This window comes from Carassius auratus, unplaced genomic scaffold (genome assembly GCF_003368295.1).
Source record: "Carassius auratus strain Wakin unplaced genomic scaffold, ASM336829v1 scaf_tig00000254, whole genome shotgun sequence".
NCBI lineage: Eukaryota > Metazoa > Chordata > Actinopteri > Cypriniformes > Cyprinidae > Carassius > Carassius auratus.
This window is the reverse complement of record NW_020523286.1, coordinates 122,555-142,300: the sequence shown is the minus strand read 5'-3', so window position 1 is coordinate 142,300 and position 19,746 is coordinate 122,555. Positions and strand designations below refer to the sequence as shown.

Below are 19,746 nucleotides of genomic sequence, written 5' to 3'. Positions count from 1 at the left end.
ATCAAGAACAAACAGGGAGGGAAGGTTCAAACCATTACGAACAAACGGAGAGAAAGGTCAAACCATTACGAACAAACAGGGAGAGAAGAATACGCTGAGAAGTTAATGTGAGAAGTTGAGGTTTCACGTAAGGCCAGCAGATGGCGGTATTTGCTCTATAAATCAATAAGCAACCGAAAAATAAAGTGTAGAGACAGTACTGAATGACTTAACTGTTCGTTTAATATTGTAAATCATCTATCTATCTATCTATCTATCTATCTATCTATCTATCTATCTATCTATCTATCTATCTATCTATCTATCTATCTATCTATCTATCTATCTATCTATCTATCTATCTATCTATCTTTCTATCTATCTATCTTTCTATCTATCTATCAGGTCTGCAATAACCTTTATTTATTTAATGCAGTATCAGGGTGAATTAAAATAAGTGAACTGGAGTCACATATATAAAATATAAATTTATTAAAGTAAATTAATAGTGGGTGGCATGCTTTCAATCATTCCCTCTATGTCTAAACTAAAACCATTTTTATACATTTATACACTGGGTGAATGTTAAATCTAACACTCGATCAAACAGGTTTAGTGGAGGAATTGAGCATTCATTTATGGCACAGAATTTTGCATGTCATTCTATAAAAGATAACAGATAAAAGATTCTATAACATGTGTAAAGCCAGACATAATGTACAGAAAAGACAAAGATTTTATATCATCCACCAGCTGCATGAATTTCCATGTTTAGTTCATCCCTGTTTTTCCACTCTTAATTAAAATTACATTAAAATTACAAAGTACAGATTTTGATTTGAGAATAAGAAAATGCTGAAAAAAATAAAACATTTCAGTGCAAACAAGTCATTACATATCTAGATGTTTTTTTATATACAACAGGCATGTTTTTCTAAAAGAATGTGGTTTCCTGAGTGAATAAAACACCTCATTACCTCATAAAAATACCTCATTATCATGGATTTACAATGAAACTTAATCATGTAAATTGACCAGTATTTTTCAAGCTCATTCACTTTCTCCCAACATCACAATGCAACATTTTTTCAGTGGTATCTGAAATTTGCCAGATAATTACAGAAGTCTCTCACAACAGCACGCTCTCTGCCCTCATTTCCTGGTGATATTGCAGCTTTTGCGCTCATAGAAGAGAACATATGCCTGATTGGACTGAAGCTTGTCCTCTGTTATTTCACCAACACTGTAAAAGAAACATAGCATACATTTTTTTCACATTTTCTATTACTATAAAAATATTCTAACATCGTCAAACAAACAAAAATAATTTATCTATATTATCTTTAATAGGAGCAAATTACTATTCTTGTATATTGTGAGAAAACTGGCCCTTTAATACCATTATTTTATATTGAAAACAGGTCTGCACCTACCATGAGTCATTATAGTAGCACCAGCCCTCCTCCTCTCGACAAGCAGCCGTGTAGTGACCCATATTTACTGTGCCTGAATGATTGCACACTGCATAAAGATCATACAGCACTGGACCTGAAAGCGAACATTCGGTAATATTTCAGTTTATAACAAGACCCAAAATTTATGATGTGCATTATACTTATTCAGATATTAAGATCTCACCACAGTCAACAGGTCCAAATGGCCCTAAATCCAGCCCATTCAGAGGGAAAGACACGGGCACTGTGCTCTTTGAGATTGAGTACCTTGACATGGCGAATCGATTTAAGTCTGAGATGGGAAGTTAAGTCAATGCACCTTTTGTAAAGCATGTACTTGGTCACAAGACCTTACACTTACTGCTCCACACCACAGAAAAGGATACGTATTACGAGGATTCTAGGGAACCTTTGGATGGACAGTCTCTTTGTGCTCTCAGTGCGACGGTTACACCGCTCACACATCTAAGAAACATACACATCCATGGGTATCAGTAGAAACTCCCATTTTAAATGCAAGCAAAAACTGGCCATGCTTTTCACTCACTGGGGAGTTTTCTTGATCAAGTTTTTCCTCTTGTGAAAAGAGGTCTAGACACTCTCTCAGTGTGACGGTGCGTCCATAATCACTCTTCTGCAATACACACAAATAAAGATGATGACACATCATCTGCACAATCCCAGAAAAGATGAGGACAGGGCCTGGGGAGTGTTACCTTTGGGATGGGGAGTGACAGGTCACAAAACACGTCAAAGGTGTTGGAGTAATGAGAGCAGACTGAACAGTGCAAAGAACTGCGCAGCTGACCGGAGAACAAATCTGTGACAGAGGGGGAAAAACCTTTGAGCACCAGGATTTAAAATGGACAGAAGTTAAAAAGAAATGTAAAAAAGAAGAGGAAGAAAAAAAGTATTTTTTATCGTATTTACTAAATAGACTTGAATAATAAAGATATACATTATTATGATGATTGCAAGTTTATATTTAAATTAACGGTACTTTAACTTATTTTACTTTGGTATTTTACCGTTTTTAATCATTAATACACATACTCACATATAAAATACAAATAAAAAAATCTATAAAATCCACAAATGTTTTAAAAATTTAATGGTCAAACGGTTCTGCATACAAAAAAATACAAAAAATAGCACAAGCATAAGCATGAATAAGGTGTTATGCAAACAAACCAGTTGTGTCATGAAACTCTAGATTCCACAAACTGATACGTCTTTTACATGCAATCTAGAATTCCTATAATATACTACATGACAAGAGCTGATTGGTCGCTGATGATTCTGCAGCCAATAAGACTGTTTGCTCAACATTTAAATAGTCTGATTCAGAGTTTACTGTAAGCTGGTCCTGTAGTGCATTCCACCTCCCCCAGCTCCACATGTCTAGATCTGCTACGGGATTTACACTGAACAAAATTATAAATGCAACATTTTTTTTTTGCCCCAATTTTTCATGAGCTGAACTCAAACATCTAAGACTTTTTCCAGTACACAACATTTCTCTCAAATACTGCTCACAAATCTGTCTAAATCTGTGTTAGTGAGCACTTATACAAGGCAACTCTAAAATGTGCAGTTTTATCACAACACAATGCCACAGAAATCGCAGGTTTTGTAGCAGCTTATGAAAAATGGGGGAAAAAATAAGTTTTGCGTTTATAATTTTGTTCAGTGTATATACCCATGCAAAATTATTGATTACATTTATTGGTATAACGGATTATTATCACATCATTATTTTAACATCGCTACTGCTTACCAACAATTTTACTGTCATCCCTGTCAAGATGCTTTTGCCACATTGCAAAGGCCTCCTCTGAAATCCTGCAGGAGACAATGAGTGATTCAAAGCCTCTTAATGACTCCAGATACTGTAAGTTTGCTCTTTTCAAGATCTGTCTCTTTGTGGAGTACCTGAATCTTGTGTATGTTGGTTCCTTAATTTCCATAACTGGAGGACGTTTGGATGGACGACGGTTAATTTCTGTATGAAGCCTGTCCAGGAGGAACCGCAAAAACTCTTGAGCATCCTCCTGACTGTGTGAGTGAGAAATTAAATGGATAGATTATTTGTCTGCCAAATATTATTTGCATAAAAACTGAGAAGGATATCTCTAAACACCTGTACCCTAGCACATATTTTAAATATTGTGTTAATCAGAGAAATCTGGATAGATATCGGTAATAATTTGTATTGAACCTACCAATAGCCACTGAAGTAAGGCACTGAATCTTTAAAGACGTGATAAAACTTCCCAGGATTCACTGTGGTTTCCCCACCATCACATTCCCACAAGCCAGCCAAAACTTTAGTGAATTCTACAATAAAGTCATCAACAAATATATTTAAAAACGTAGATTAGAAAAGGAATGTATAACCATGCACCCCCAAACCACTCAGATTTTGATTTACTGTACCACGTCACCCCTTATTAAATAACAGCCGAAGTGTGCTTACCATTCATAAGCACAGGTTCCTGGTTGGAGTGTTTGTCCTGAAGGTAAGTTCTCATCAGACAGTAGTCCCGAAGACTACGAGTGTGAGAGAGACACTGCACGATCGCATTGAGGAAACACTACAAACAAAAGAGAGCATCTGAGATTTTTTTCTTGCAAACATAAGCATTAAAACCTGTCTTTGAATTAGAACGTACAGTATTTCCAACGTTACGTAGTCCAACTTGTCCATTTCCCAGTTGCAGCTCTTTCTATATGAAGAAAAATGACAGCAAATGACTGTCAGTGTGACTTCCTCAATTACATCACAAGCGGCAACAGGTTTGCCATTAACTGTCCCCCCTGCAGTGACTGAGTGTACATTTATAGGTCTATGATCCAATTATCACAGAGGGAAGACACTATCATAGATGACACTGAGGTTAAGTCCAGATATACAGTCTTGTTCAAAATAATAGCAGTACAATGTGACTAACCAGAATAATCAAGGTTTTTCGTATATTTTTTTATTGCTACGTGGCAAACAAGTTACCAGTAGGTTCAGTAGATTCTCAGAAAACAAATGAGACCCAGCATTCATGATATGCACGCTCTTAAGGCTGTGCAATTGGGCAATTAGTTGAATTAGTTGAAAGGGGTGTGTTCAAAAAAATAGCAGTGTGGCATTCAATCACTGAGGTCATCAATTTTGTGAAGAAACAGGTGTGAATCAGGTGGCCCCTATTTAAGGATGAAGCCAACACTTGTTGAACATGCATTTGAAAGCTGAGGAAAATGGGTCGTTCAAGACATTGTTCAGAAGAACAGCGTACTTTGATTAAAAAGTTGATTAGAGAGGGGAAAACCTATAAAGAGGTGCAAAAAATGATAGGCTGTTCAGCTAAAATGATCTCCAATGCCTTAAAATGGAGACCAAAACCAGAGAGACGTGGAAGAAAACGGAAGACAACCATCAAAATGGATAGAAGAATAACCAGAATGGCAAAGGCTCAGCCAATGATCACCTCCAGGATGATCAAAGACAGTCTGGAGTTACCTGTAAGTACTGTGACAGTTAGAAGACGTCTGTGTGAAGCTAATCTATTTTCAAGAATCCCCCGCAAAGTCCCTCTGTTAAAAAAAAGGCATGTGCAGAAGAGGTTACAATTTGCCAAAGAACACATCAACTGGCCTAAAGAGAAATGGAGGAACATTTTGTGGACTGATGAGAGTAAAATTGTTCTTTTTGGGTCCAAGGGCCACAGGCAGTTTGTGAGACGACCCCCAAACTCTGAATTCAAGCCACAGTACACAGTGAAGACAGTGAAGCATGGAGGTGCAAGCATCATGATATGGGCATGTTTCTCCTACTATGGTGTTGGGCCTATTTATCGCATACCAGGGATCATGGATCAGTTTGTATATGCTAAAATACTTGAAGAGGTCATGTTGCCCTATGCTGAAGAGGACATGCCCTTGAAATGGTTGTTTCAACAAGACAATGACCCAAAACACACTAGTAAACGAATGAATTGTGGAATGTTGTTAAAGAATCATGGAGTGGAATAACAGCTGAGAGGTGCCACAAGTTGGTTGACTCCATGCCACACAGATGTCAAGCAGTTTTAAAAAACTGTGGTCATACAACTAAATATTAGTTTAGTGATTCACAGGATTGCTCAATCCCAGAAAAAAAAATGTTTGTACAAAATAGTTTTGAGTTTGTACAGTCAAAGGTAGACACTGCTATTTTTTTGAACACACCCCTTTCAACTAATTGCCCAATTGCACAGCCTTAAGAGCGTGCATATCATGAATGCTGGGTCTTGTTTGTTTTCTGACAATCTACTGAACCTACTGGTAACTTGTTTGCCACGTAGCAATAAAAAATATACTAAAAACCTTGATTATTCTGGTTAGTCACATTGTACTGCTATTATTTTGAACAAGACTGTATACTTAACTCGAGGTGAGCACCTACAAGTGCCAAAACACATGTATTATGCTTTTTTTAATAGTAATTTTTAATATGGTTTGCAGTTAAGCTTAGCCTGTTGTTTAAAGCAAATAAGAGTTAACAGAAGGGGCAGATATATAATATATACAATGTGTCAAACACACTAATATGGCAGGTTTCAGACAGAATGTGTCAATGGCATAACACTGCTTCACCTCGTTGTCTGTCACCAGCAGGAGTCCCATGATGGATGTGTATAGTACAGACTGTGAAATGTCCACGTTTTCTGGCTGAAGGCCATTTTGAGTGACTAAGTTTCGGCACAGGGCCTGACACGAGTTGTCCATTGCAGTGGATTCAGCTCTTGGCATTATCACGTCTGCAGCCCTGCCAGTGATCCTGTGAATGAAATCATGAATAATGAAAAGTTCTTTGCATATCTTATTCATTAAGCAAACTATATGGATAGTTCTATTGCTAAAAACTTTAGTTTGTGATTAAGTCATGCACTGTAGCATGAATATTTATTATGGTCACAATCTTTCACAGTATGTCATCTGTAAACTTGAAAAAAGTCAATTCAATTAATCAAAGACCATGCAGGCTGCTACATTATCTGTTTTAATTGATTTTGACCGACTATTTCCCATGCAAAGTGAATAAAGAGAGAAGTGATAATTCACTTGGCCATAGAAGTTAGTTTAAAAACATTAAAATTGCAGCGAGATAGAGAGAGAGAGAGAGAGAGAGAGCAAGCATTGGTTAATTATAAAAGAAAAACAGCAAAACAAAAAAAAGGTATATTAAAGTTTTTTTTAAAAGGTAGCCTATATTTTCAATAATATTGCATTAATTACATAACATGATCGCATAAACATTTGTTTACTCACCCTTCAAAACACAGTATCTGCTCCACTTATTTTCCGACTGATGGTCAATGAGAGTCAGTCATTCTATCCAAACATCAATCTCAAATTGAATGTGTATAAGCGTTACTGTGCTCTCGTTACACCTGCTGTTCACCTGTCTGTCCTGTCGCTGTGTTTCTGAACAAGCTTTAATCATGGCTAATCTTTCCTCTCTCTCTTTAGGACCTTCTATAATTAGCCATGTCTTCGCCTTTGCTTAAGAACAGCTTTGACACTGAGGAGACATTGTCTGCATGCTACACTATAGTACACAGTCACTATAGTAAACTACAACTGCAGAACGTTATCAATAAATACTGAATGTCTGCTAGTATCTATCGCAGTGTATGTTATAAATGTTAATGGAGAGAAATAGTCTTAACTATGTTTTAGTAGGCGAAAATGGGGTTAGTTAGTTGTCACACTAGGAAGTTGTGGAAGTCAAAATTGCTGTATTTTATTTTGAGTAAAACGTTGTGTGTGTTTTCTCTAGCAGTGGTTTTGCAGGCTTGTGTATCCATAAAATATACTTTCGCTTCTTAATTCAGTCCAATATTGTATTTTTGTTGATCATATTTTCTTGCAAAGAAAACAAAGGGTTCATATGATAATTGGCAGACAACATGACTGAGAAATAGTATAAATAAAAACGTGTAAAAAGTGAAAACTAGCATTAATCTAATACCGTATTTTCCGGTCTATAAGTTGCACTTTTTTTCAAAGTTTGGCTGGTCCTGCGACTTATAATCAGGTGCGACTTATTTATCAAAATTAATTTGATATGAACCGAGAGAAATGAACCAAAAGAAAACATAACCGTCTCCAGCCACGAGAGGGCGCTCTATGCTGCTCAGTGCTCCTGTAGTCTACACTGAAGACATAGAGCGCCCTCTAACAGCTGTAGACGGTAATGTTTTCTCTTGGTTCTTGGTTCTAAATAAATGCGACTTATAGTCAAGTGTGACTTATATGTTTTTTTCCTCGTCATGACATATTTTTGGACTGATGCGACTTATACTTAGGTGCGACTTATAGTCCGAAAAATACGTTAAATGAAATTAATGTTAGTAATACTGCTGCTTTGAGAATTAAAATAAAAATGAAAGTAATCAAGTCCTCTTTTATGGAAGTTGTCAGTTTATTGAAGACAAAACGGTAACTTATGGCACTGAAATGATAATGGGAGCGAATACCTTTTGGCATAGAAGTGGCACAGAATTTCTATAAAGCAACTGTATATAGTTGCATGTATTTTTGCGACTTTGGGGTCCCCTATAGATAAATGAGTCTTAATAACAGTGGATTGCTGTACACGTGCATTTATTGCTGCAGTAAAGCAATCTGCCTTTTTAGCCAAAATTTCATACCCACCCTCCAAACTTACACACTTCTACAACAGAGATATGAGGTGAGTGTTGGAAAGAAGCCGTTCGCCTTATTATTCACCGTACCATCAGAATTAATTTTGAATCAGACATTTCAAGGTAAAACATAAATACAGTAAATACAGAGAAAATAAGCATTTTGGCTATATTCAGGTTATATCAGTGAAAGACTTGCAGAACTGTTAGCTCTGATGCTACCAAAATTCAATGCCTAAAATCCTGGACTCATCTAAGATCTTACCGTTCAGATTGCACAAATGTTGTTGTTTATAAACTATATGAAACAGAAATGGGGCACAATTTAAAGGAATGAGGAACCGAGAGATAGTTCTCATGGCCCATAGCCATATGTCATTTAAACATATTCAAGAAACATCACACAGTATTCTCAATGTAAAAAATAGAAACAGGTTAAGCAAGAAGCATAAATCTAATATGAAATATTCTCCTTATGAGACATCTGACACCAACAAAAACATCCACGTGAAGAATACAAATATAGCTACATGACGTTATTTTCACAGTTTCTTGACAGGGTGCAAGACAGCAACTGTGTGTTGTCCTGAGAAAGTCGGCTGTCTCGCTCACAATAACAGTGAAACTCTGTGTCTGTGAATGAACCATTGAACTGGAAAGCACCGGTGGCCCTGGTCTATGTGTCTGGCATCTCCACATCAGAGTTAAGGTTGAGTTCAGCAATGTTGTTAGTGAGTGCAGGCTCAGGGCTTAAACGCTCGAAGGGTTTGCAGTGACTGCTTTGAGCCTGTCTGTCCCGTGACTGGACCATTGCTTGGCGCAGACATGAAATCCATTGCTGCTTATTGAAGGAGTCATTAGCCTGCAGGCTGTGGGATTGAGGCTTGGAGCGCCCCGTGGCACTCACACGAAAACAGTTCTTCACTGCAAGGGAATTAGGAATAAAATGTAGAATTAGAATGAAGTGAAAGCAATTAAAACACAATTTTCGAACGAGTCATTATCTGGCTCGGCTCGGTGTTCATCTCTCTCTTCACAGCAGATCAGTCAGTGTAGGGGAGAGCAGGGGCGAAAGTACCATTTTTCAGAAAAACTTAATTTTAAAAGATAATGTTGTATACAGAGATATATTTCTGCTGTGGCCAGTTACTCAGAAGTGTGGTCTAACAATACCAGGTGGTATTTTGTAGAAATGTAGAAAGACCTCAGTATAATTTCACTTTGAACATAAGTAGGCGCCTGAATGGTTTAGCACCTCAGTATTTGAATGAGCTCCTTTTACATTATACTCCTCTACGTCCGCTACGTTCTCAAAACTCAGGCAATTTGATAATACCTAGAATATCAAAATCAACTGCGGGCGGGAGATCCTTTTCCTATTTGGTGCCTAAACTCTGGAATAACCTACCTAACATTGTTCGGGAGGCAGACACACTCTTGCAGTTTAAATCTAGATTAAAGACCCATCTCTTTAACCTGGCATACACATAACATACTAATATGCTTTTAATATCCAAATCCGTTAAAGGATTTTTAGGCTGCATTAATTAGGTAAACCGGAACCGGAAACACTTCACATAACACCGTACTTTCTACATCATTAGAAGAATGGCATCTACGCTAATATTTGTCTGTTTCTCTCTTGTTCCGAGGTCACCGTGGCCACGAGATCCAGTCTGTGTCCAGATCAGAGGGTCACTGCAGTCACCCAGATCCAGTACGTATCCAGACCAGATGGTGGATCAGCACCTAGAAAGGACCTCTACTGCCCTGAAAGACAGCGGAGACCAGGACAACTAGAGCCCCAGATACAGATCCCCTGTAAAGACCTTGTCTCAGAGGAGCAGCAGGACAAGACCACAGGAAACAGATGATTCTTCTGCACAATCTGACTTTGCTGCAGCCTGGAATTGAACTACTGGTTTTCGTCTGGTCAGAGGAGAACTGACCCCCCAACTGAGCCTGGTTTCTCCCAAGGTTTTTTTTCTCCATTCTGTCACCGATGGAGTTTCGGTTCCTTGCCGCTGTCGCCTCTGGCTTGCTTAGTTGGGGTCACTTCATCTACAGCGATATCATTGACTTGATTGCAAATAAAAACAGACACTATTTCAACTGAACAGAGATGACATAACTGAATTCAATGATGAACTGCCTTTAACTATCATTTTGCATTATTGAGACACTGTTTTCCAAATTAATGTTGTTCAGTGCTTTGACGCAATGTATTTTGTTTAAAGCACTATATAAATAAAGGTGATTGATTGATTGATAAGTAGAACATTGTTACTTTCGACCCCTAAATATAAATGTGACGTAGCAGCTGCCCAGAGAGAGATGTTCCTCTATGTCCAGAAACACCCTCTCAAAAACATCTGGATAAAACCAGACCTCTGTTTGTCTTTCTGACCCTCACCAAGACATATTCTTTTGGTATAATATGACATTAACATTTGTAAGAAATGATGCAAGACACAGAAATTCACAATATAGCTTACACTGGAACAAAATAAATACTTTTTGTGACTGTCGCGGGACAAAAGTAACAACTGTTACTTTCGTCCCGACAGGAATTCCTGACATTTAAACTCGATTTAATTTTATATAAAAATAAAACTGAAAATGCAAACTTTAGGATGTGTTAAAGCACTAAATAACCTGTAGATTGATCATTACTTTGACACATGAAATAAGAAAAACAACACGACTAATAAAAAAAATTACCGCTTCAACAATTTACTTTTTGTACTCTAAAACAGTTTTACGGTCCTAACTTCGGGAAACGATGAGGAAATCACATGATATTTCTCAGCTCCGTCAAGGATTGCATGCTGAATATACCGTCATAGCTGGGAATGCAAATGCAGAAAGAGGCTCGGAGAAAATCGCTTTGTTACTTCCGTCCCGTGTTACTTTCGCCCCGGTTCTCCCCTATTGTTTGAGTAAATGCATTAGTCCGGGATATTGGTTTGTTTTAACTCAGAGGGAGTGTCAGCCACATTAAAAAAGTTAACAGCTTAAGTCATTTGTGGATTAATGCGTATTAGAGACGCGAACCGTTTAAAACGATTCAGTTCGATTTGGTGAACTGGTTCAAAAAGATCCGAATCCAATGATTCGTTCACGAACCAGATATTACAAACTGCTTTGTTTTGAACTCTCTCTCACAACAGACATGGAAGAGAAGACAATGCTGAATAAAGTCGTAGTTTTTGCTAGTTCTGGACCAAAATATATTTTCGATGCTTCAAAAAATTCTAACGGACCCTCTGATGTCACATGGACTACTTTGATGATGTTTTTCTTACCTTTCTGGACATTGATTCAATGGAGGGACTGAGAGCACTCGGACTAAATCTAAAATATCTTAAACTGTGTTCCTAAGATGAATGGAGGTCTCACTGGTTTGGAACGACATTAGGCTTATTAGGAGTTATTAATAACATAATTTGGATTTTTGGGTGAACTATCCCTTTAAAAGCATATAGAATTACAAAACAATTAAACATTTAAGCCTCTAATGCATGCATTATAAAAGCAATAGTAAAAAAAATGTACCTATTTATATTATTATTTTAATTTTTATTTTAATTATTTTAACATTTTAAATATTGAATCATTTGGAAATTAATATTGAAAATTTGAATAATTTATGTTGCTTGTGAAAAGAATTTAACAACACTTTTGTCAAACTAAATTGGTATGACTGTAACTGTTTTAAAATAATGTTTACTCACTAGTAAATTTAAATAATATTTTTTACTGCAAGAAAAAATTGATTTATTCAAATTCATATCTCTTCCATTTTAATCATTTAATTGCCATCCTTTACATGAGATGCATGCAAAAAGCATTTTAAGCAATTTAATACAACTAAATTTAAAACTAAATAAATTTTTACATTGTGTTCTATTATTTTAAAACATATATTTAAATACCAGATATATGTAAATATTGAATATCATATAATAATACAAAAATATAACATATCATTCAAAAAATAAATTAAACACTTTGCTGCTGTTAAATAAATAATTTATTTATTCTATTTTAATGGTAATCATTTTTTTTGCAACACTGTATGCGTCATATGCTTTCAAATGAAATCAAATAAATAAATAAATGATTATAAGTGTAAGATGCAATGCTGCTACCTTTGTCATTGCCCGTAAAAGCCCCACGAAAGGATCCAGAGCTGCTTGGCTCTCCATCAGGCAGGTCCTCCAGGTGGAGGTGAGCAGCTGGGAGGGGCTGACGATACACCTGGAACTGGACTGGTCCTTCCCTATCCTGGGCCATCGGTCGGGTCAAAACCAATACCAGCTCAAAGAGGAACACATGCAGCTTCTAGAGAGGAAAAATGAGAAGGAAAACATTTGTGTGGATTGTTTTTAATTTAAACACTGGAAAGATCTGCTATACATTTGTTGAATAGATAAAATATCTATTGAAATTAGTTACCTGTCCTTTAGTACTCTTCAGTTCACCATGGCAGTATAGAAAACGAGATCCCTGGATTTCTGAAACCCTCTGGCTATCTTCTGAGTAGCACAGCCCCCGTCTGTAAAACTGACACTCAGCCTCTCCAGTTTTAAGATTGACTTCTGTTATGATCCTTTGGATTAGTTCCATCTGAGATCAGAAATAAAAGGATATACTAGCTGCAGTGTTACAACATCAGGTGGAAGGCAGTGTTGCCAAGTCAGCGGAAAATGGGCTACTTTAACACTCATTCTGCAGGATGTTTTTCATGTCCATGGGATAAAGCAATCCCAATATTTAGACTCTGGAATGCGACTTTTATCAGGTGGACGCCACCGAAAAATGTTTTTTACCATCCAGAATACGATTTTTTTTTTTTTTTACCGGTGGGCTAGTTTTAAGTAGCAATTGGGCAGGTTTTACTGTCAAAATCTGGCAACCCTGGTGAAGGGGTCTTAAAAAGTGAATCCCTGAATCACTCAACTATTTGTTTATAGGCAACAATAAAGTTAGCTGCATTGCATCTAAACATCATTCATTTGGCTTTGTGTGATCAATTTTATCAATCACTCAAGCATTTTGTTCAAAACGTTAATTGAATGCCAAATGATGCACTATACACTTATACTCAATCTACTTGTACACCATGTGCTCAACCATGCAGGGTTATATAAGGTTATTCTGTCATTAAGCCCCCCCCCCCCCCCTTCGTAAAGTAATTAAAGTTGCGACAGTTGAATGCATGAAGTGTCCAACATTCCACACTATTTAAGTGCATCATTTGGGTACTTGGGATGTACCTAATGATTAATTCAGGAAGAAGTAACTTGGATTCATATCCAGTGTTAGTATGCTATATGTGAAAGCATCTAAACTCACCGCCTGTGGCAGCACTTCCTCATCTGGATGATCAGGCGGAGTGCTCTTCTGAATCTCCTTTAACAGCAGAGGATATTTCACCAGCCTGCTGCGAGGCAAGTCTAAAAAGTTCCACAGGTCTAACTTTCTGCTGAAGGATGACTCCTGGCACAGCCGCAGGAAATGCTCGACCCGTCTGTCCTGCTTCTTTTGATCGAGCAGAGCTTTTGCCCCAACCTGGTTACAGCAGTATGTGATATATGCCTCCAGACATGGAAACTATGAAAAGACAGCAAAGAGCTTATAACCCATTCAAATATTTTCTTGACGTTCGTTGGTGAAATTTATAAGAACACTTCACTTTTTAAAAAAATAGGCTAATTTAAAAAAAATAGGCCAACTACCCTAGAGTTAAACAGTTGGGTTTTACTATTTTTCGAAACCATTCAGCTGATCTCCGGGTCTGGCGGGTACACTTTTAGTTTAGCTTAGCATAGATCATTGAATCTGATTAGACCGTTAGCATCTCACTCAAAATTTGACCAAAGAGTTTCAATATTTTTCCTATGTAAAACTTGACTTTTCTGTAGTTACATCATGTGCTAAGACTGACAGAAAATGAAAAGTTGTGATTTTCTAGGACGATTTTCTGATGCAGTGTAATATTTCACTGCACCTGCTGCACTCATGGTACAGCAACAAAGATTATTACGCTGGAATGAGAGTATAGTTCCTAACCATTTCGTCCTAGAAAATTCATTTTCCGTCAGTCTTAGTACACGTAAAACTTAGTACAAGTTTTAAATAGGAAAAATACTGAAACTCTTTGGTCATTTTTGAGCGAGATGCTAATGGTCTAATCAGATTCAATGATCTATGCTAAGCTAAGCTAAAAGTGCTACCGCCAGACCCGGAGATCGGCTGAATGGATTTGAAAACTGTAAAACTCAACTGTTTAACTCTAGGGGAGTTGGAAAATGAGTGTTCCTTTAAAGGCCCGTTCACACCAACAACAATATCTTATTTATTTACTACTATAAATAAAACTTCAGTTACATATGTATAACATTCTGTATGTCGTAAACAACAGAAAGTCTGAATTCTGACTTTTTTTTCCAGTTTATTTGGACAATTCTGAGTTTCTCTCTCAAAATTTGGACATTTCTCTTAGAATTCTGAGTTAATTTCTTGCAATTCTCTGCTTTTTATTGCTCCCTAGAATTGTGAGAAACAGTCGAAAGTTGAGGCTCCAATAGCCTCATGGTTAGCGTGAAGGGTCGACAAATATGATAACTGTGCTCTGTGCAAATCAAGTTTGAATCCCATCTCTAGGTCCTTCGGCTATCCCGCTCCCCTCTCTTCCCCCCATTGCTTTTCTGTCTGCTCTCTACTGTCCTGTCCATTAAAGGCATAAAAGCCCAAAAATAGAACTTTAAAAAAAGAATTTTGAGGAACAAAGTATACATTGTGATACATAATTTCACAATTGTGAGGTAAAATGTCACAATCACCTTGTTTATTATTATTTTATTTTTTTATTTGTGGTGGAAATAGGCTTCCATACTCTTCCCCTTTTCTCACAGAATTTGAACGACAATTGAAACTTCACAGTTTTGTTTATCATCCTTGATGTGGATGGGCCTTTAGAGTTGCATTGATAATAGCAATGTTTTAAGAAAAATGGACTACAACAATGTGTTGTTATCATCTTTACACGTTGGTAGGCTGTCAAACATTAGACTGACCCAGTCCATCATGGTCGGGCCGACCTCTTGCACAGTCTTCTCTGCTCCACGAAGACCTTCAAGACGAGCTAAAAGATCTAAATGCACAGGTCAACAATTGTGAATACACAATTATGTCTCAAAGAAACAACTAAAATGAGTGCACTTTGTACGTTTACCTTCATGAAGGGGTATTAAAGAGTCAAGGGTTCCAAATATCTGTCCCAGCTCACTTTCTGTCATGATGTCTAATTTCAGCATTGGTTCATAATACACCTGTCAGGAGAGCTCAAATGAAATTCACTCCATAAAGACAGTAGAAACAAACCTGCTGAATTCTGCACAAACCTTTTTCACTAGACTTAGATCCTCGATGAGCTGTTTCTCACCCTGGGTTAACTCATAGATTACCTGCAGGCGAAGATAATAAAGCGATAAATAATGCATAAATGAAGGGTAAAAACTGCACAAGGTAGAGCCAACCTCATGAGGCCTTACATAAGCAGAAGATACCACAAATTCACACACTTTAATAACTGCGCTACTGTCACAAGCTACCAGTCAGTTTGGCAGTGTGTGGTAGAGCCTTTCAGAGGAAATTCTGACACTGAAATAGAGAACATGGCTTTGTATACCAGCTCACTTCCTGTTTCACAACTAAGGCCACTGAAAGCTCTTTAAAAAGGTATTAAGGTACACGAGCCAAAACTACCAGTGTGATACTTTAAACTGTATCTTATTAACCAAGAACTGAATTACATCATGAAAAATATCAACTTTAAATAGTACGCAGCATGTCTCTGTGTTGTGGCGTTAACTCAAGCAGCTTTTCACACCTCTTGTCTCTTGATCTCTTTGGTACTGAGCTCGTGGCTCAGACTGTCAACTGTATCACTCCACAGCTGACTGTTCCGACGGCGTGGAAATGAAGAGGCCTTCTGACGCGTTCTTATTGGCATTGGGGGCAACGGCCGGGCCTCTGTCCGGAAACTGATAGACCGCTGAGGACAATAAACAAACATTCATTAATATGGATATATGTATACATATTTAAGATGGATGCGAAAAGTTGAGTGCATGAAGAGGTTTATTGTACCTGTATGGACTGGCCCAAGCGTTTCAGCGCTGGGGTTTTCACAGGTGCTATAATCCCAGTGACTGAAGCACTTTTATCTACTGGTTTGACTCTTTTGTTACATGGACCCTAATGAGAAGCCAACAGCAGAGAATAAGGGTGATGGTTAAAATATCTAGCATGCAACACCAAGGCATTCACTGAAACTGAGAAAGTTAACTGAAATGGCGCATGGTTCAGTAATGAAATTTGAGCTTTATCAGATCGGATCATGATGTTTTGACAACTGTAAAGGTTTATGGACCGTTACTGCACAGGAGCAGAAATGTACTAGAACAAGGATGCATATTAATTTCTGTACCTCAGAATCTTGTATGTGGTCACTGATGGGAAAGTCATCGTCTTCCTGAAAGAGACGTGTAGCGTAGCACAGATGTCAGCACAAGCATATAACCACATGCAGATGAAAGCAACAAACCTATTCGCTCTGTTTGAGTTTATTCCACCAAATATCACTAAATACATCAGTAACAGAATAATAACACAGAACACAAATACTTCCACTCACAAATAAGTGTGTGTTTTTTCAGCTACAGCCACGGTTATGTTATAATGAATTTGGAAGCATTTTCCACAGCATTCATAATTTTATTTTTTTACTCAGTTTAACCCTTACCACAGACCAAGAGTTCATTACTAAAATACGTAATAAAAAAGCAGTCGTAAAATGTATTTAAAAATCTATAAATAAATAAAAAAAATCATACATTTCTAAGTTATTTTCTATGAAAATCTCACAAGTTATGATGTCATTTCCAAAGTAACTTTTTTTCTTATTTATTTAAAGAAGTTTGATCAACTTTTCTAATTTGTTAATGCCTTTTATTAATTTTGTTGCATCAATTCTAATCAAGCCGCAATTATGAAAAGTATTCAAAATGTATGGATGGCAATGTATTAAGGGTACATTCAATTCTAACTGTAAACATAGCCTTAGCAAAACTAGGCCATTTTCACAACGTCATTTCCACCACAGAATCTGAATTTTAGAAAACATATGGTTCTGGTCCTAGATTCGAATTGGTTTTTACAGTATTGGAGCAGTGTTGTATTTCTAGCCTGTATTAATGGTTTACACCTGTTCATTATTTCAGGCGTTTTATTCTTAGTGAGTGTGTTTCTTTTCTAAAAGTCCACTGGTGCCAGTATATGAAGAAACAGCAACAGCAGCAAGTGAGACTGAACCGCTATCATCCGTTGCATCTTATATCATAGATAACAACTTACACAGTCCTCCAAGATTCGGGCTGAATGCTCAGCATCACTACTTGGGTCTTGTTTTCTTTTCTTCTGCTCAGAAACCAACAGATAACACATTGGTGTTCCTCAAAGGAGCAAGACCTACAGTTTAAGGTCTGTCCATCAAAATATGCACAGGATCTACGACCAAAACGAAACTTACCCCTGTTATATCTGAAAGGTTGGCGCATGTGAGGAGCCTTTCTCTAGATACAGGAGACCTGAATGCGAATCAAATAAAGTGGAAATAGGTCACTGATCTTAGGTGTATGATTTAAATGAGTATCTGTTAGTTCATTAGTGAACAGCTATTAGATTTATTGAGTTTATAGGCCACTACAGCTGATCAGAATGACAGCTAAACACCAAAATGTCTAAGTTTGAGCAACTTGTTAATTGGTGAAAAAGTCATACCAGGAAGGTGATGTATCAACCTCCGTCTCTTCAAGTTCCATCTTTCCCTCTCTCATAGCATCTCCAAAAGTGTTTATGAAAAGAAACAGCAGTAACTATAAGAAGATTACATTACAAAAATCAGACCATAAATCTTAGAAGCACCTGGACCCACTTTTTAAAGAAAAGACCAAAAAGATAATGTGCACTCTCTCCCAGCCCTCCCCTCTTCCTCTTACACTTGCATGTCTGAAACCACATCCTGTGTCAGAAAAAAAAAACTTGTACTTCCTGTTGTCAAGCAGAATGAAGACAAACCAACCTCTCTTAACATCTTCACAGATCTTTGAGTCTCTGTGTAATTACAACAGCCACATATAACTGAAGAGGACGGAGTTAAGCAAATCTTCTGACCCACTTCTGAAAATAATACAGTGGAGTCTACTGCTCGGTTGATTAGGTCTCGACTGGCTCAGTATGACAGAAATTAGGCTCGCCTTGAAGCATGTCAGGAAGAAAAATAAAAAGCTATGGCCTAAAATAAAAATAAGTATATTTTTTTCTCCATCAAATGTCTGGGAAATGAGGTGCATAACCTTGAGGAGGTTGAATACTCTAGGGGTTCCATTACTATGCATTTACAAGTTTTGATAAGTTTAAGACATCTAAATAACGTAAATGTAGCCTAAAAACAGCAGTCATCATTTTGGGACCAATGATAGTTTGTTAAAGAAAAATATTTTTTTTTCTGATAGTAACAGGGTTTAATGGTTGAGATTGGCAATGCAGTCAGCAAAGTGGATAAAACTCTGGATATTTACTGTATATAAAATGCTACTTCAGATGCTAGGTCAGTCAAAGCCAAACCCCTTAACTGTCACTCACGTTTTTGAAGATAGACTTGAATGTGCATGATACAAACTTAATTTTTATAATTCATGACTGAAAATATTTTGTAACATGATATTGATGTACCATTTACATGGTAATGCAATGTCTGATTTTAAAATGGATTTTAAAGGATGAACTTTGAGATTTTATGTTTTCAAGTGATATATAATTTCTAATGATTTCTAAAATGTGATAGAGAAAATGGCAACGAAGAAGTCTTTTTTAAAACAAAGGTCAAAGCTCCTGTTATAATGTAGATTTTAGAGGGTGCACTCTTGTCATAAATTAATCCATTACTTTTCCTACATAATTTGTAACAAAAAAAATTGGTAAAATATATATTTGGGAGTCTTAGACCTTTCCAACGATATATAGTTTTTTCAAGATTAGATTTGATTTGATTGTAATATAGTGAAGTAAACGTAGGCATCCCGTATTCAGGACGGGGTGACAGTTAAGGGGTTAAAAATGGTTAGGTTTAAAATTGTACCCATGCTTGAAAAGTGACTTAACCACATGAAGTGCACCCACATGCACTTGAAAGAGGATAACCTGCAGAATGATTCTGTAATGTGAAAGCAAACTTGTAAAATTAATACAGCACCACAAACAGTTCCAAACGTGTAGCACATAGTGCCAGCATCACACTTCCAGCTTTGCAGCAGGGATAAATTCAATAGAAAAGGGGGGGCAAAGTAAAATTGAGACAAAAATACAATTGGACAATGTGCTATACTTAGAAGGCCAGTAGGAGTTGGATCATTTAATTTACAGTAAAACTGTGACTCAGATCACTGTGTAACAGCCAAGCTGTAGTGAATTTAAATCAAAAAGGTTAATGTTAAGAAGTGGCCCATTTAAAGTGGAGTGACTCTCAGCACAGCGCATAAACGCAAATTTCTCCTCAAACCTCT

General features: G+C 37.1%; 2 protein-coding genes across 4 annotated transcripts; both read right to left on the bottom strand.

The window, feature by feature from the left end:
- Positions 1-494: 494 nt before the first annotated feature.
- LOC113068828 (ubiquitin carboxyl-terminal hydrolase 21) lies at positions 495-6,871 on the bottom strand. 2 transcript variants are annotated; one of them, XM_026241682.1, is made up of 13 exons: positions 6,735-6,871; positions 6,060-6,243; positions 4,106-4,159; positions 3,910-4,027; positions 3,656-3,770; positions 3,366-3,488; positions 3,211-3,275; positions 2,150-2,253; positions 1,981-2,067; positions 1,820-1,898; positions 1,618-1,725; positions 1,413-1,527; positions 495-1,222 (listed from the first exon to the last, which is right to left on the bottom strand). In XM_026241682.1, exons 2-13 carry the CDS (start codon positions 6,213-6,215, stop codon positions 1,132-1,134), a joined length of 1,215 nt encoding a protein of 404 aa, XP_026097467.1. In that variant the 5' UTR covers positions 6,216-6,243; positions 6,735-6,871; the 3' UTR covers positions 495-1,131. The 2 variants fall into 2 exon arrangements, with proteins under 2 accessions (XP_026097467.1, XP_026097466.1); XM_026241681.1 differs by having other exon boundaries at positions 3,211-3,488.
- A 1,000-nt stretch (positions 6,872-7,871) lies between these two features.
- Positions 7,872-18,194, bottom strand: LOC113068841 (rho guanine nucleotide exchange factor 3-like). Of its 2 annotated transcripts, XM_026241693.1 has the most exons (13): positions 17,963-18,194; positions 17,712-17,769; positions 17,537-17,599; positions 16,611-16,655; positions 16,271-16,378; positions 16,011-16,175; positions 15,523-15,585; positions 15,354-15,450; positions 15,196-15,272; positions 13,472-13,729; positions 12,572-12,742; positions 12,265-12,457; positions 7,872-9,037 (listed from the first exon to the last, which is right to left on the bottom strand). In XM_026241693.1, the coding sequence occupies exons 1-13, from the start codon at positions 18,016-18,018 to the stop codon at positions 8,790-8,792; spliced, it is 1,602 nt and encodes a 533-aa protein (XP_026097478.1). In that variant the 5' UTR covers positions 18,019-18,194; the 3' UTR covers positions 7,872-8,789. The 2 variants fall into 2 exon arrangements, with proteins under 2 accessions (XP_026097478.1, XP_026097479.1); XM_026241694.1 differs by lacking the exon at positions 17,537-17,599.
- Between the last annotated feature and the right edge of the window lie 1,552 nt (positions 18,195-19,746).